The sequence below is a fragment of the Rana temporaria genome, chromosome 9, assembly GCF_905171775.1.
Source record: "Rana temporaria chromosome 9, aRanTem1.1, whole genome shotgun sequence".
In the NCBI taxonomy this organism is placed as follows: domain Eukaryota; kingdom Metazoa; phylum Chordata; class Amphibia; order Anura; family Ranidae; genus Rana; species Rana temporaria.
In genome coordinates, this window is record NC_053497.1 from 115496759 (window position 1) to 115514622 (window position 17864).

At 45.8% G+C, this 17864-nt stretch overlaps 1 protein-coding gene across 1 annotated transcript in view; it reads left to right on the forward strand.

The window, feature by feature from the left end:
* Positions 1–17864, forward strand: part of CACNA1B (calcium voltage-gated channel subunit alpha1 B) — a 417311-nt gene that overhangs the window by 225085 nt on the left and 174362 nt on the right. The window contains exon 9 of the mRNA XM_040324212.1: positions 4983–5072. Within this exon, the coding sequence (XP_040180146.1) occupies positions 4983–5072 (90 nt within the window). The remainder of the gene's footprint in view (positions 1–4982; positions 5073–17864) is intronic.

Genomic DNA, 17864 nt, shown 5'->3' on the forward strand with positions numbered 1-17864 from the left:
ATAAATGAAAGTGGAATAATAACAAATAATCCAGATTTCCCCCCAGAATCAACAAATAATAGAAATATGTTAAAGGTTTGCTCTGAAAAAATAAAAATCTGCCATGTAAATGCTACTGTATTTTCTCCATAGTTCCACTACAATGTGTTATTTTTGGTAAAGTTATTTTTTTCTCTCAAAATAAAGTGATTTTCTTTCATTAAAGCTGAACTCCAGGTATGATTTTTATTGCATAGTTACATTAGTGCAGCTTGGCACAATGTAAGCATGTACTGTATATCTCAAACCTGTGGGCACTACAGTGATTGCATCAATCGTCTGGATCCTGTGCCATGTACACACTGACCGCAGGGGGTCATTGGCTCTGCACTACCACCATTCATGGAACACCTTGGGCTAGATTCATGTACGAGATACGACGGCGTATCTCCAGATACGCCGTTGTATCTCTGAGTTGCGGCGTCGTATCTATGCGCCTGATTCATAGAATCAGTTACGCATAGATTTCCCCTAAGATCCGACTGGCGTAAGTGTCTTACACCATCGTATCTTAGGCTGCATATTTACCCTGGCCGCTAGGTGGCGCTTCCGTATATTTACGCGAGGAATATGCAAATTAGGTAGTTATGCCGATTCAGAAACGTACGTCCGCCCGGCGCTATTTTTTATGTTGTTTACGTTAGGCTTTTTCCGGCGTAAAGTTACCCCTGCTATATGAGGCGTATCCTATGTTAAGTATGGACGCCGTTCCCGCGTCAAATTTTGAAAATTTTACGTCGTTTGCGTAAGTCGTTAGCGAATAGGGCTGGACGTAATTTACGTTCACGTCGAAAGCAATGACGATTTGCAGCGGAATCTCGAGCATGCGCACTGGGATTCTTTCACGAACGGCGCATGCGGCGTTCGTTAAAAAACGTAATATACGCGGGGTCACCATTCATTTAAATAAAACACGCCCACATCATCCCCATTTGAATTAGGCGGGCTTACGCAGGCCCACATACGTTACGCCGTAACTTAGGGCGCAAGTTCTTTCTGAATACGGAACTTGCGCCCTAATTTACGGCGGCGTAACGTATCGGAGATACGTTACGCCCGCACAACATTACGCAGGGCTATCTGAATCTAGCCCCTTGAATTTTTTCACCATTCATGGAACACCTTGAATTTTTTCAACTAATACAAGACATTCTCTGATTGTATACTGACCACAGGGGGTCACTCACTCAGAGGGGAAGACACAAAAGCACAGGACCCAGAAGATTGTGCTGATCACTGTAGTACTGCCAATTAGGGATGAGCTAAACATGCCTGAGTTCCATTCGAGACAGGTTCAGTGAACAACAATGAAGTACAGGTGCCAAATCTGAACCCCATTAAAATCAACGGGAGCCGAATGTTTAAAAACAATAATGCAATCTTCTAGGCTAATAGGCAAAGGATTGCCAAACAAATGATATTGGGGCTGGGAACATGAACCAAAGCAAAACATGTTTAATAATTAGGTTTGGTAGCTAGCAGACATTTTAATAATGTTTAAAGAGCAACATTAACATCCCATAGTTTTCTTTAACCACTTCAATACTGGGCACTTGCACCGCCTTCCTGCCCAGGCCAATTTTCTGCTTTCAGTGCCTTTACACTTTAAATGACAATTGCGCAGTTATGCAACACTGTACCCATATAAAATGTTTATAATTTTTTGAGACAGAGCTTTGTTTTGGTTGTATTTAATCACTGCTGGGTTTTTTATTTTTTGCTAAACAAACAAAGACCAAAAAGTTTATGTTATAACATTGTGCAAATAAGTAATTTTTCTTCTTCCCTGATGGGCACTGATGAGACTGCACTGATGGGCACTAATGAGGCAGCGCTGACAGGCACTGACAAGGCTGCACTCATAGGTGGCACTGATGGGCACTGATAGGTGGCACTGATGAGCTACACTGATAATCAGGGCACTAATTATCAGTTTAAACAACCTACTCACTGTGCCCTGTCAGACTTGCTGGTTAGAGGCTCTCTTTTCCTCACACAGACAGCGTGTAAGGAAAGGAATGCAGATAACCAGCAAGTCTGTTTTACATGTAACCAGCTGTCTTGGACACAGCTGATCACATGGTAAAGGGCCTCTGTGATTGGCCCTTTACTCTAAGGCCTCGTACACACGGCCGAGAAACTCGACGGGCAAAACACAACGTTTTGCTCGTCGAGTTCCTTGTGAAGCCGCCGAGCATCTCGGCGAGCCAACTTTTCCCATTGCCGTCGGGGAAAAAGAAGACATGCTTTCTTTTTGGCCCGACGAGATCCTCTGCGGTTTCCTCGTTGAAAAGTGTACACACGACTGGTTTCCTCGGCAAAAAAAAAAAAAACAGCAAGCTTCTTGCTGGTTTTTGCCGAGAAACTCGGCCGTGTGTACGAGGCCTCAACTGTGACACACATGTCAGAGAGCATGCCCAATGAGAGCCGCACTGTAGCTGTCTTTTGGCTACAGCACAGTAGGGAACAGGTTAAAAAGCATTCCTGGGGGATGCCCTGGCTGTGTAGTGGTGCATCTGTTTGATGTATACAACCTACTGCAGCAAAACTGACTTTTACAAAATAAAAAACAATGCTGTTTAAATTTCCGGCAAATGACAGCTTCGGCCTCTTTACTTCTGTCTGGGATTCCCTTCATTTATAACAGACTATATCGACATAGATGTTAATCAGGTATCCCCCACAAAAAAAATATTGTGTGGTTACCCCCAAAACACATACAAAGCCCTTATATTTAATGACAGTTTGGTATGGATTTTATAGGGAAGACCCCATACAAAAATCTATAAAAAAAAAACATAGCGTCCCCCAAAGAATACACACCAGACCTTTATCTGTGCATGCAGCATGGTGGAACAGAAAGGAGGGTGCATACCAGGCCACATACTCCTGGGTGATGTCATTGACCAAATATAGACATGATCATATTTTGTTAATGATGTTGTGAGAATCCCGGTTGCTGCTTTCCCAACAATTGAAAAATACTGTATATAAGCAGGAGAAAAACTTGCTATATATAAAGTTCTGCTTCTGAACAAAGGGCTAAAGGTCCGGAATTTGCCTGAACAAGCAAAATTAGATTTAAACTTTTAAAGTGGTTGTAAAGGAAGAAGGTTTTTTAATCTTAATGCATTCAGATAAAAAACCTGTGTGCAGCAGCCCTCCTCAGTCCCCCTAATACTTACCTGAGCCCATCTCGATCCAGCGACGTTGCATGAGAGTCTCGGCTGTCTTGGACTCTCACTCTTGATTGGCTGAGACACAGCAGGCACCATTGGCTCCCGCTGCTGTCAATCAAAGTCATTGAGAGAGGGGGGTGGGGCAGAGCCATGTCTCCGTGTCCAAATGGACACACAGAGCAGTGGCTGGGCTCGGTGCCCCCATAGCAAGCTGCTTGCTGAAGGGGCACTCTGCATGAGGGAGGGGTCAGGAGCGCCGGTAAGGGACCCGAGAAGAGGAGGAGAATCTGGGGTTCTCTGTGCAAAACCAGCTGCACAAATCAGGTAAGTACAACATGTTTGTTATTTTTAAACAAAAAAAACCTAGACGTTAGTATCACTTTACCCTCGTTCATACTGAGGGCGAGTTTGAAATCACGCAAGTTCAGCTGAACTCGGACAATTTCAAACCTGCATTTCAGTGTGATTTTGGGGGCGATTTAAAGGACATGTGTGCCGGTTCATGCACAGACGTCTATTGAAATCGCCCCAGAGGTCGCCAAAAGTAGTGCAGGAACTACTTTTGGGAATCGGTGCGGCGCCGCAAAGTTGGTGTCGCACCGATTTGGGCGTGCCATTGCCGGCAATAGGCTCTGACTTGGCATGCGATTTGACATTTTGCATGTTAAATCAGCCCGATGTGAACGGGGCCTTTAACTGCTTTGGAAATGACCTAGCAAATAACACACCTGGTGTTAATGAGCACTTACTTACAGCTTGCCATTATCCATCTCAAACTTTTATCTAGGGTTGTCCCGATACCACTGTTTTAGGACCGAGTACAAGTAGCGATACTTTTTTTCATGTACTCGCCGATACCGAATACCGATACTTTTTTTAAAATGTGTCCCCAAATGCAGCCATGTCCCCCACAAATGCAGCCATGTCCCCCACAAATGCAGCCATGTCCCCAAAGAGAAAGCCAAGCCCTCGCCGCCGTTGCCAAGTTGATCAGCGCAGGGAACATTACAGCTTTCATTTGAATAGCTGTGTGTTCCCCCGCCACACCTCGTCATATGTAGCCCCTCCCCCTTGTCCGGGGACTTTGATAGACAGATCACACATCCAATCCTGGGACGCGCAGATCAACTAGGCGGCAGCGGGGGGGGGGGGGGGGTTGGGCGACTGTTGACTTGGCTTTCTCTGTGAGGACTGCTCTGCTCCGCTCTCCGCCCCCTCTCCGCCCGCTCTCTCTCTGAAAAAAAAAAAGTATCGGGTGAAGCATCGGGAGCATTTGCGCGAGTACAAGTACTCGCGCAAATGCTCAGTATCGGTCCCGATACTATTATCGGTATCGGGATACCTTACTTTTATCCATTGTAGAAACGCCAATTAGTCTGTTTGGTGAATAGCTGCATATTTTCTTTTAGGTAGGGATAGATTTTCTTTAACTTCTCAATATACAGGAGTGGAAGCTGTTTCTATTCTTTTTTTTTTTTTTTTCAAGTTTGTATCATGGATGAGCGTACAGTATGTCTGCCATGATAGCTTGCGGAAGACATGCCTGTCAGTCCTGTATGATTGACAGGTCATTTAAACAGTTTTCTATCTTATGAGGTGTTTTAATCCCACCAGTCACTTTTAATTTTCTGCTCAGCGCAGAGATGCGCACAGCCCGAGTCTTGCTTGTTACTTCCATGGCCCGACGCGTCGGCACACAGGAAACGGCTACGTTCTAACATACTGCAATGTAATGAATAATATATCTTCTCCTCTTCCTCCTAGTGCTGAAACGAGCTACCATTAAGAAAAGTAAAAACGATCTCATCCACGCAGAGGAGGGCGAGGATCACTTTAACGACATCTGCTCTGTAGGTGAGTTTTCCAGCCTGCGGTCAGCCTGCGGTTACTGTTTTAGTAACATTCTCAAGATGAATCTTCTAAGTTCCCGAGCCCTGGTAGGTCATCTAATGTCATGCCTAATTTATTACCTAAAGAGTACAGTATGTAGCACGAATAAATGTGCTAACTTCTGGCTAAATAACTAGTTCTACAAATGGTTTTACCTGCAAAAATATTTGTAATCCACTTTGGCCAGCCTTACGATTAACCCAACTCTGCTTTACTGCTAAGATTCACCCGGCTCTAGGGTGACCACGTGTCCCGGGTTGTCCGGGACAGTCCCGCATTTTGCAGGTCTGTCCCGGGCACATTCATTCCAGGACAATACAGTGTCCCGGAATGAAACTGACACAGCCATCCCCCGGGCCAATCTGATGCCCCCAAAAAAGGCCGCCACATCACCGCTTTACTCACTGACAGTACTTGTCCTTGCCCGGAATGCCTGGGGGAGCACAATCCCCGCCCCCTGCTTGTGATTGGAGAGAAAATAAATCCCGCCTCTTGTGTCTAATCACTGTGCTGTGATTCGTTATAGCACAAGTTGATTTTTGGGAAGGGAGGGTGTCCCTGAATGGTAGTTTGGAAATGTGGTCACCCTACCCGGCTCTGCTTTACTGCTAAGATTCACCCGGCTCTCGCCTCACTATATAGATTCACCAAAATCAGATTAGCCCAACTTTGCTTCACTGCATAGGCAGCAGGGTGACACAGCTATTCACTACTATAGCTTTGCAGCTTCTGTGGCACCTGCCGGCATGTTGATGCACATAAGAGGACCAGGAGAGTGGTAGGGAAGGTGAAATGGATGCAGCTCCTCTCAGAATAATGCCGCGTACACACCATCACTTTATGTGATGAAAAAAAACGACGGTTTGAAAAACGTCAATTAAAATGACCGTGTGTGGGGGAAAACGTTGTTTTATGTCTTGGGAAAAACGACAAAAAAAATTGAAGCATGCTTCAATTTTTTGTGTCGTTTTTCAAAACGTCATTTTTTGTGTCAATTAAAATGATAGTGTGGGGGCAAAACGACGTTTAAAACAACGTTTTTAAACCCGCGCATGCTCAGAAGCAAGTTATGAAGCTAGCTTCAATGGAAAAGAGTGCTGAACGTAACCGCGCTTTGCTAGAGCATTTTGAAAAAACTATGGTGTGTAGGTAACGTCTTTTTTGAAAATGAAGTTTAAAAAACTTCGTTTTATTTCATGATTTAAAACGTCGGTTTTTTTAATCGCATAAAGTGATGGTGTGTACGCGGCATAAGTCTTGAAATCCTAAGGCCCCTTTCACACGGACTGATAGAATGGTGCTTTTAGCTGCAGATTTTCTAGTTTTCTACCGCAGCTAAAAGCACACACAGCGTTTAGCTGCGATTTCGTTACATGCGGTTTGGTGTGAATAGAAAAAATAGAATTGAATGCGTCCAGATGCGATTTAGCGCAGCTATATGCAAATAACCACAGGTAATCGCAGTCTTTTGTGTCAACTGCGGATAGAAGCGTGAGGAAAAAAAAAAGAACAGGAAGCACATCATAATTAAAAATAAACAAAAAGGGTTGCTATAGAAATGACTACCGCAGCTAAACGCGGCCGCATGTAGCCGCACGTAATCGCAATGTACAAATGCAGCTAACAAATGGAAAAAGAAAATATGGACAGCCGCACTCCAAAAAACCTTGATGGTTGTCTTTATTTAAAAAAGGAAAAATGCACTACAAGTCACAGCACACAACAGGGTAGTAAAACTCCTGACGCGTTTCGCACTATAAATTAATGCTTAATCATAGCTACAAATGCAGCTAATCGCAGTGCCTGGAGCCTTGAATTTCACAGAACATTTACATGTTTTTAGCTGCGGCAAAACAGCCGTCCATGTGAATGCACATATAAAACAAACAAACACAAGAGGGCGCCTCCATCTAGGTCTAGCCATGTATTAAAAACATATATAATTTTTTTTTTTTTAAAACGACTTTAAAAAATGCACATTGACACATTTTTGGGACCATTGTAATTTTCACAGCAAAAAATGCATTTAAATTGCATTGTTTACTGTGAAAATGACAGTTTCAGTTTGGGAGTTAACCACAAGGGGGCGATGATGGGGTTATGTATGACCTCATTTGTGTTTCTAACTGTAGGGGGGTGTGGCTGTAGGTGTGACGTCATTGATTGTGGTTCAATATAAAAGGGAACACACGATCGATGTCAGCGCCACAGTGAAGAACGGGGAAGCTGTGTTTACACACAACTCTGCCCATTCTTCAGCTCCGGGGACCAATCGCGGGACTACATCGCCGATCGGGTCCGCGAGTCCCGCGGCCACGGAGCTTCGGACCGGTTCGCGTGCACGCGCCCACGACCCCACGGCTGGGCTTTTAAGAGCCACGTACATGTACGTGGATGTGCCCAGCCGTGCCATTCTGCTGACGTATATCGGCGTGAATGGGTCCTTAAAGGGGTTTTCCATCCATTTTTTAAGTTTATTAAAAGTCAGCAGCTACAAAAAGTGTAGCTGCTGGCTTTTAATAAACTGACACTTACCTGCTCCACGGCTCCAGCGACGCACCGGCCGGGGCTCCGCTCCTCGCCCCCCCTCGCCGCCGGCGTCTTCATTTCTAGTGTGGGCACCCGGCAGTGACAGCTTTCGGCTTCACGGCCGGGCACCCACTGCGCGAGCGGCACTGCGCATGCGCGAGCAGCGTGGCGCCGTCCGATTGGACAGGCACTCGCCTACAGGGAGGGGCTGTGAAAAGGCGATTAAGCTAATCGCCTTTCCAGCCCCTCGGCGGAAGGAGAAAGTGGGACAGGAAGTCCCCTTCTCCTGAAACCCCCACCCCCCCCCCCAAAAAAAATTACATGCCAAATGTGGCATGTAAGGGGGCGAGGAGTGGGTTAAGAGGAAGTTCCATTTTTAGGTGGAACTCCTCTTTAAGTGGTTAAATGACATTTTTAAAAACGTCGTTTTTTTTTCATGCCGAAAAATGATTGTGTGTACGCGGCATTAGTCTTCTGTGTCTGTCCACTTGTAAGGCATGGTGGTAATGTTAACGTTATACAACCAATGATGGCCACCAGAGCCAGGGATTGTAGTTGATATAATTAAAAATATATGCATGTCAGCACTGCAGATCCCTTCCATCCTCTTTACAGCTACATCCTGTCTATATGTATGCTCCCCAGCAACTTCAGCGCATCAATTCTCAGGTAATGGCGAACTCTGGAACTGACATATACAAGTGTTTTATTCAAGAGAGAGAGAGGCACTACATGAGTGCTACTACATTTCTAAGTATTACTTGTGGCAGTGTGGAGTCACATTTGTCATAGTAGTATTGGCTGGGGGATGGGAGAAAACAGCCCTGGGTACTGTTTCTTTTTACTACAACAGTCTCCCTTTAAATGACAGCTCCAGACTAGAGGAAAAGCTTTCACACATCCATTTTAATCAATCCTGATCAACATTTAATCCATTTTAATCTATTTTACTATTCACTGAGATAGAATTCTCACGCTGAGAACTCAAATTAATGCCAGAATAATTACAGGCCAGATTTGAGTAACTGCATACTATTACAGGAAAACTATTATCAGGATACAATTTTCAATGTGGTAAAAAATTAATAAATTTCACTCAAAATGTAATAGGAAGCAGACACTGCCTGTAGAATAATTCTGGGTGACCTTTCGCGGAGACGTCTGTTCAGCGCAGTGGTGCTTAGCCGTCAGCTCAGGAGCCCAATGAGGCCCCCAGTACTACCACTGCGCCACTCCTAAAGCTACTGATTGATGTGAGATGCCGGCCATGTCTGAATAAAGCAAGATATGACTACCACCCTGATTCCACAGCCAAATGGCTGCCCTAGTTGGGGCCCTTTCACGCTGCTCTGTAGCAAAATCGATTTTGATGTGTTTCATATGTGTTTTTGGGTTGCTGCACTTGGGAAAAATGGACATGTGACTGAAAAATGCACCAAAAATGAAAATTGTGGTGCGTTTTTACCACAATTTTGCTGCAATTTTTCATTCAATTCAAAAGGAAGCTGCGTTTTTAGTGCAGTTTTCAACACCTTACCAAAGATGCAGCATGCAGGACTTACAGCGCAGTGGTGTGAAAAGTCCCATCGGATTTAAAGGGAAATGTTTTTTTGCATTTTTTTTGCAGAGGGAAAACACAGGAAAAACCGTATCAGTGTGAAAGGGACCTAACTTATGGGTACATTGGCAGATGGTGGTCTCTAAAGACAAACAAATAAGCATGAATTTTCAGCCGTCTTCAGACGTCTGAGGTTACTTTTAACCACTTAAGACCCAGACCTTTATGCAGGTAAAGGACCTGGCCAGTTTTTGCGATTCGGCACTGCGTCGCTTTAACTGACAATTGCACGGACGTGCGACGTGGCTCCCAAACAAAATTGGCGTCCTTTTTTCCCCACAAATAGAGCTTTTTTTTGGTGGTATTTGATCACCTCTGCGGTTTTTATTTTTTGCGCTCTATAAACAAAAATAGAGCGACAATTTTGAAAAAAATTCTATATTTATTTTTTACTTTTTGCTATAATAAATATCCCTCAAAAAGATATAAAAAAAGTTTTTTTCCTCAGTTCAGGCCGATACGTATTCTTCTACCTATTTTTTTCTATGGGGGGGCTGCGCTCGCTGATAAACAATCAGCGCGAAGCCCCCTGTCAGGAGAGCCGCCGATCAGCTCTCCTCTACTCGCGTCTGTCAGACGTGAGTGAGGAAGAGCCGATCAACTGCTCTTTCTGTTTACATAGTGATCAGCCATGATTGGACACGGCTGATCACGTGGTAAAGAGCCTCCGCCGGAGGCTCTTCACCGAGATCAGAAATGCAGGGTGTCAGCCTGACACCCCGCATCACCGATCACCGCGATGCGCTCCCCCACGGGCGCGCGCCAGGATTTTTTTTTTTGTGTATTTTGTGCGTGTGCTCGAGAGAGGAGCCGGACTGCAGGAGTTGGGAGTAGGCAGGCCTCCCCCAGAGGCAATCTGCCACCTTTCTCCATGCCCCGGGTGGCAATGGCGGGTGTGTGAGGGGGTCCTCCCACACAGCCCACCCTACCTGCTCCGCTTTGAAGCCCAATGGGGCAGAGGGACTCCCTATAAGGGAGTGAGAGGATTTGCCCGCCCAACCAGCCCTGTTAGTCCTTCGCCTCTCTTTTTTAGAGACCGCGTGGTCAAAGTGCGTGCATGTTAACCCAATTTCGAGTGCGTGTAAGTGTGGTGGTTTTCGTGGGAGGGGGGTGGGCGTACTAAGCGCAGGCTTACCTCGCATAGCACACCCACCGGGAGCCGGGCTGAGACCACCAAACTCAATTCACATGTAGCCGAGACCGGGATCCGAACCCCTAGCTGCAGAGGTGAATGGCTTGTCAGCGCAGTGCCAATCGCGTTGAGCCACCGCAGCTCCCAGCGCGCCGGCATTTAATAATTGACGTCCGGGAAGTGGTTCTGTAATCCTGACTGGACATCTATTGATGTCCTGCAGGATTAAATGCGCGCCGGCATTTAATCCTGCAGGACATCAATAGACGTCCAGTCAGGATTACAGAACCACTTCCCGGACGTCAATTTACTATTGACCGGGCGGGAAGTGGTTAAGCTAGTGCATTGTTGGTTCATTTTACTTTTTCCTTTGATTTCCCTTCTAAATGTTTTTTTTTTCCTTGTTTTCTTTGGCTGAATTTCTTACTTCCTGTTCCTCCTCAGTAAGATGTTCTGGCTGACTAACCCCCAGCCAGAACGGCTCGGATGATGGGGGCAAGCTTACTGAGGAGAAACAGAGTGAGAAATTCAGACAAAGAAAAAAAACTTTTAGAAGGGAAATGGAAGGAAAAGGTAAGTGAACCAACAATGCACTAGCTTAAAGGAACCTATTTAGAAAATAAAAAACAAACCTTTACAACCCCTTTTAACTTTCTGAAAAGGAAACTTTGTTAAAGGATCAGACCACCCAGAAGTGATAAGTTCAGTCAGCGCCTGGCTTCTTGCATGCTTTAGATCAGGGGTAGGCAACCTTAAAGAGGTGGAGACCTACCTTAACATGGGAGAAGTGAAAGATCACCAGGCACAGTGTCCTCTCCTCACACCTGATTTAAACCTCTAATTGTCATACTCCCGTGTCGCAATCGCATGCATTGCACAGCAATCAGAGGTTTAAATAAGGTGTTGAGGAGGCAACATATCGTCCAGCAAGCCCAGACCACGATCTACCAGTCACCTGCCTGCGATCTACTGGTTGCTGACCCCTGCTTTAGATACTCCAACAATGGGATCGCCCTGCCAATCCCATTCCCAATTGTCCTTCTACCCACCTGGATGATTCTGCTTCACAGCATGTCCTATTATATTCTCTGTGATATAAAATACATAGAAAATCCAGCAGTGATGGAAAGAACACCTCATGATGGCCAGAACAGGCATGCAGATCTGGGAACACGGAGATCTCATCAACAGAGTCTGCAACAGATGTAAGAAAATATTGAGAAGTTTTACTTTTCAGCATCCACCAAACACTCAAATGTCAATTTTGGGTGGTCTGACCCAATTTGCAGCCATTGAGAGCAGCCTAGGTGTGACAAGGCTGGTCCTCCATAAAAACAGTACAGTGAGGGATTGTTGTCACCCCAAGACAGGAAATATGTTACTGGCAGGATCGCCTGGTGAAAATAAAAGCAGGCGTGTGACAAGAAAAAGAAAGCAGCCACCACATGTAACCAGTTGGCGCCTGCCCGCCTGCAGTATACTGTAGGCAAAACGGCTTACCGTACATCACTGCCTACTTCTGGGTTTAGGGCATGTGACCCGCCTGTCAGCAACTCCCAAGCAATGATTTATGGCCCAAACCCTCTGATCGGCAATCACAGCCCAGAGCTCTTGTGTTGATAAACAACACAGAGCTCTGTAGGAAGGGAAGAATCTGCAAAGTAGGCATGAGAAACTGAGAGGTCAATTAGTAAGAGCAACACACTGCATACATACATTACACATAATTAGGCACATATTTACCCCCTTGATCACCCTAGATGTTAACCCCTTTCCAGCCAGTGTCATTAGTACAATGATCACTGATCACTGTATTAATGTCACTGGTGATGTCAGTGGCAGTTGGTCAAATAATTTTTTTTTGTATATGTTTTATAGCAGAAAGTAAGAAAATATTGTTTTTTGTTATTTTTTTTCAAAATATTCAGCCTTTTTTAATTTATATTGCAAAAAATTTTAATTAAAAAAACAGTGATGATCAAATACCACCAAACGAAAGCTCTATTTGTGTAAAAAAACAAGAAGATATATATTTAGTTTGGGTACAGTGTTGCATTACTGTACAAATGCCAGTTAAAATGGGGCAGTGCTGAATGACCTGCTCATGAAAGGGGTAAAATCTTCCGAAACTGAAGTGGGTAAGGACTGACAACCTGCAATATATAACATTTTTGGTTTTGGGGTCAGATACACTTTAAAGAAAAAACAGTTTTTTGCTTTGCTGACCTCCTTTTGAGAATGCTAGTTTCCTGGCTGTCGCGCCGCAATACTTTTTAAATCAACGGAACAAGTATGCAAACTCTTAAGCCTGACACCCGGTCAGTGACTCCACAGGTATTGCAACCAGTGGATCAGCTTGACAGCCAGACCACTAACATTTGCAAAAGCACAGGTCAGCAATGGCAAGCAATGTATACAGTATAAAAAGTAGCACCATGTACAGGTTTCCCTTTAATCAGTTATAGTACAAGCAATCCCCTCCCTGATGCTATTAAGCGATTTGCAGCCCTGAGCTCATTAACTTCCACAGAAGAGCCAATAACAATATAAATGGCTCTCTGGATTGTAATTCATCTTATATCTTGTTATTGCATGTGAGATACTAGTGTAAAGGGAACCTATCACATTTTTTCCAAATAAGGGTAGTGGATGCTCATACACTCACACATGGCGGGGTTATTTACTAAAGGCAAATCCACTTTGCACTACAAGTCAAAGTGCACTTGAAATTGCACTGAGAGTGCACTTGGAAGTGCAGTCGCTGTAGATCAGAGGGGGACATGCAAGGAAAATAAAAAACAGCATTTTAGCTTGCACATGATTGGATGATAAAATCAGCAGAGCTTCCCCTCATTTCAGATCTACCCCTCAGATCTACAGCGACTGCACTTCCAAGTGCACTTTCAGTGCAATTTCAAGTGCAAAGTGGATTTGCCTTTCGTAAATAACCCCCATAGTATTCTAGGTGCTGGTGTCCACCCTTCTCTTCTTGGCAACAGTGGGTGTCACCATTGGTTGCCAGGGGAAAAACCTCTCAACAAAGGGGCATCTGTTAGTAAGGGCCAGAATCAGTGTTACCAGGCTTATAAAATGGATGGCCTGGGTCCCTGTGGTGGCTTTTCCAGCGTCATGTGGTTGCATGTTCGGTGTTTGACCAGGGATGGACTGGCCATTGGGACTACAGGGAGTTTCCCGGTGGGCCGATGGCTCAGTGGGCCGGCTTCAGTAACAGCGGACCGCCACCCCCCTCCGCTCCCCTGTCTCTCCCTTCCCGCAGCGCTCACCTGGGGGGAACAGAGAAGCAGGGGGAGGAGCAGGGGGGACGACAGAGGAGCATGGGGTAGGGGACATACGGCCGACTCAACAGCTATGGCCTGGGAGCTTCTCACTTCTGCCTAATCCTGTCCCATAAGGGGGGGCACCGAACTGATTCTTTGCCCCGGGTGAAATAATGTCTAGCTTCCCCACTGGTACTGCCTATAAGGCCTCGTACACACGACCGAACATGTCTGCTGAAACTGGTCCGCGGACATGTTCGGTCATGTGTATGGCCGACCGGACAATTTTCCGGCGCATCGGACAGGTTTCCAGCGGACAAATGTTTCTTAGCATGCTAAGAAACATGTCCGCTGGAAGCCTGTCCGTTGGACATGTTCGGTCGTCTGTACGACTTACCGGACATGTCCGCTCGGCCGAAAGCCCTCGCATGCGTCAAAGTGATTCAACGCATGCGTGGAAGCATTGACCTTCCAGGGTCGCGCACGTCTCCGCGGCGACGGCGCAGCCACGTCACCACGTATCCTGTCCGCGCGGATTTCGGTTTGATGGTGTGTACAACCATCAGACCGAAATCTCCGAGCGGACATGTCCGATGAAAACGGTCCGCGGACCGTTTTTATCGAACATGTCCCCTTGTGTGTACGAGGCCTAAGAGTACCAGTACCAGCTGGTCTACTCTAATAAAGTAGAATGGCTAGTTAAGGGGGAGAGGGGGCTTGGGTGGCCGGGGGGAGGGGGGCCGGGTGGAGTGGGCCAGTCTGGATGAAGTCCAGGGCCAAATTTTTGTCCCAGTCCAGCCCTGTGTTTGACCATAAACTGCACCTCAATTAAAGAGCGATAGATCTAAACTGACTTGTGTTGATTTACAGCTCCAATCTGATCCGCTAAACAAAACGGAAAGGTATCTGTTCCTCTCCATCTAGCGCAGTGGTTCTCAACCTGGGGGTCGGGACCCCCTCGGGGGTCAAATTACAATTTTCCAGGGGTCACCAAATCCTGGGCTGTTCCTGATGCCCGCGCTGCTCTCCCAGCCTTTTTCGCAGCCACCCAGCAGGGCTGTTCCTAAAGCCACCCATTCAGTTCACGGCATTGCTGGGGGGCAGAGACTAGCGGTCAGCTGGCTGGTGAAGTGGGAAAGCTGGAGGAGACCCTATATCCTGATTTCGGCATAGGTGTCACTGCTACAAGACACCACAAAGTCGGAGACACAGTGAGTAACACTACCTGTGATTATAGTTGCCATTATAAGTCCCCACTACTATTCTCAGATAAGCAGATGGCCTTGATCAAGAACACCTAAGTTGGCTGATCAGAAATCCCCCCCCCAGCACTGCCACTCATTCCAACTCTGCCCAGCACTGCCACTGATCCCACCCCCCACCAGAACTGCCACTCGTCCCATTCCCCCCTCACCAAGGAGTAAGAGAAAGAATAAAATAGAGAATACATGGAAGGGAGAGAAAAAGAGAGAGTGGAACAAAGAAAAAGGAGAGAAAGAATAAGAGAAAGAACAAAAAAGACAGCTAGAGAGAGAGAAGGGGGGGGGGACAAAACAAGAAATTAGGTTAGCGAGAGATAAAAGGGAAAGAAAGGAGAACAAAGAGAAACTGTGGCACATCCTAAAATGTACCAGAAGGGGTTATAATACTGTACGAGTGCATACCTCCCAACTTTCTGAGATGGGAATGAGGGACACCTATCAGCAAAAGTATGTAGGCATAGGACACACCCCTTGCCACGCCCCCTTAAAGAAGAATTGTACAAAACAAATAAGATTGGTTAAACCCACAAGTGCTTTTTTTTACCACTACTATTTCTTTATATTGGCTTTTGGAATTTACAAATGCAGCAATTTAGAAATCAGATGAAAGGTTTAGCACTGGGAAACACTTTTTGATAGATAAAAAGTGCATTTTATATACATCTGTATAGATCAGAACAAAATGAGGGACAAATGAGGAGAATGAGGGACAGAGGGACATTGCTCCAAATCAGGGACAGTCCCTCGAAATCAGGGACAGTTGGGAGGTATGCGAGTGGGAGGGACTCAGGGAGCCCTAAATGTCCGTGAGTTAGGGGCGCAAATTACTTGTCTTGCCTTGGGTGCTGACAACCCACGCTCCGAAAATAATTTTACTGTTAGGGGTCCCCACAACTTGAGAAATTTTATCAAGGGGTCACGGCACTAGTAAGGTTGAGAACCACTGATCTAGCGGATCAGATTGGGGGAAACCGTGTTTGAAAACAGTAAGAATGGAAATCATCTAATAATGGAATCCCCCTTTATGTAAGGGAAAGCTTATCCTGAGTAACATATCCGATATTTTTTACTTTATAAAACTGTTGACAGCAGAGAGTGGCTGAGGACTGCGAAGTCACGAGCGATGGAAGCGTGAGGTTAAGGCGGCTGTTTATTCAGCAATGAGACACCCACTGAATCTGCACTCACTGCCGGTGGAGAGAAAGCTCTTTGCAGGAACATCAGAAGAAGCTGAGTCCAAGATGCCCGCACAACCCTCACGCACGATGCTTCGGCCAGCTTGCCGGTCATAATGACATGAATCCAGGGTCCATTACAGATGGATTACTATAGACTGTGCCAGCCGCTCCAGCCCCCCCACTCACCAATCAATGCCTCATCGATCGTTTAGTTCCTGGAGGCGGACGGAGACTCCTGCTTTAACCCTTTCCCTGCTAGACTTTCATGGGTTCAGCTCAACCCTCTCCCCTATAATTCCTTTTGCACTGGTGCTTGCACAGGAATTGTGCATAACGGGTTACTTCCGTCCCTGGTTAATTTTTGTGAAATGCGAGAGACTGTATACGTAGGTCGCGGCTATAATCCTTTGCATGTTTTAAGGGCCCTTTTCACTGTTAATACAAAAAGTACTATATCAGAAAGCCTGGGTTGTAAAAATTGATGTGGTTTTAAAAGTGCAAACCGCACTCAGGTGAGCAGACCTTCAATACCAAGAGCCCTCATGCCAGATGTCTGTGCCATCTCCCCCACCCCACATCCCCGTCACATTCTCATAAACTGAAAGAATAGGTCATGCAGGTATATCATAATATAACATTTCTGATTTTTGACAAGTACTATCAAAAAGTCGTTTTTATATGAATTATGTGTATTTATCTATCTGTCCTGTTGGCCTGGTCCCTCACAAGTCTACCTGTCTTCTTGACCCAATATTCATGATATGAAATGTAGACCTGGACTCCCACAAAAGGCTATACAGGGGCTCCCATTTCTTCAAATATATAGACAGGTAATGTCTAGCATACAAGTCCTGAATGAATATTCAGGATTTTATATGAATTATGGCCCGGATTCAGAAAGATGTGCCTATCTTTAGGCGGCCGTAACTTAGAGCTGCAGGTCCGGTATTCAGAAACAACTTGCGCTCTAAGTTACAGTGGCGTAGTGTAGATGGGCCAGCGTAAGCACGGCTAATTCAAACTAGGCTGGTAGGGGCGTGTTGTATGTAAATGTTTCATGACCCATGTAAATGACACTCTTAACGAACGGCGCATGCTCAGTATCACGTTGAATTTTCAAAGTAAATTACGCCGGCTCAATGCTTAGGCAACGTGAACGTAACCTACACCCAGCCCCATTCACGGACGACTTACGCAAACGACGTAAAATACGACGCTGTTCGGACGTTTCCGACGTCCATACCTAACATGACTTACCCCTGCTTTATGAGGGGTAACTTTACACCGGTCCGACGCCTTACGTAAACGACGTATCTTGATACGCCGGGCGCACGTACGTTCGTGAATGGGCGTATCTAACTCATTTGCATATTAGACGCGGAAGTCAACGGAAGCGCCACCTAGCGGCCAGCGTAAATATGCACCCCAAGATACGACGGCGTAGGAGACTTACGCCGCTCGTATCTAGGCAACAGTGAGGCATATCTGATTCTATGAATCATGCGCAGAGATGCGACGCCTCACACTCAGATACATATACACATATTCGCCAGCACACCAAGGATCATTTAAAAAAACGTCCAAAAAGCTTTAATGCATATTAGCGATCCAAAAAGCAACGTTTCGAGGTCGCACAGGACCTCTTCGTCAGGCAAAAGATCACACTCAGAGTTACGACGGCGTATCTGGAGATACGCGGTCGTAACTTCTTTCTGAATCCGGGCCATAGTGTTTTATCTGTCTATCCAATCCATCCATC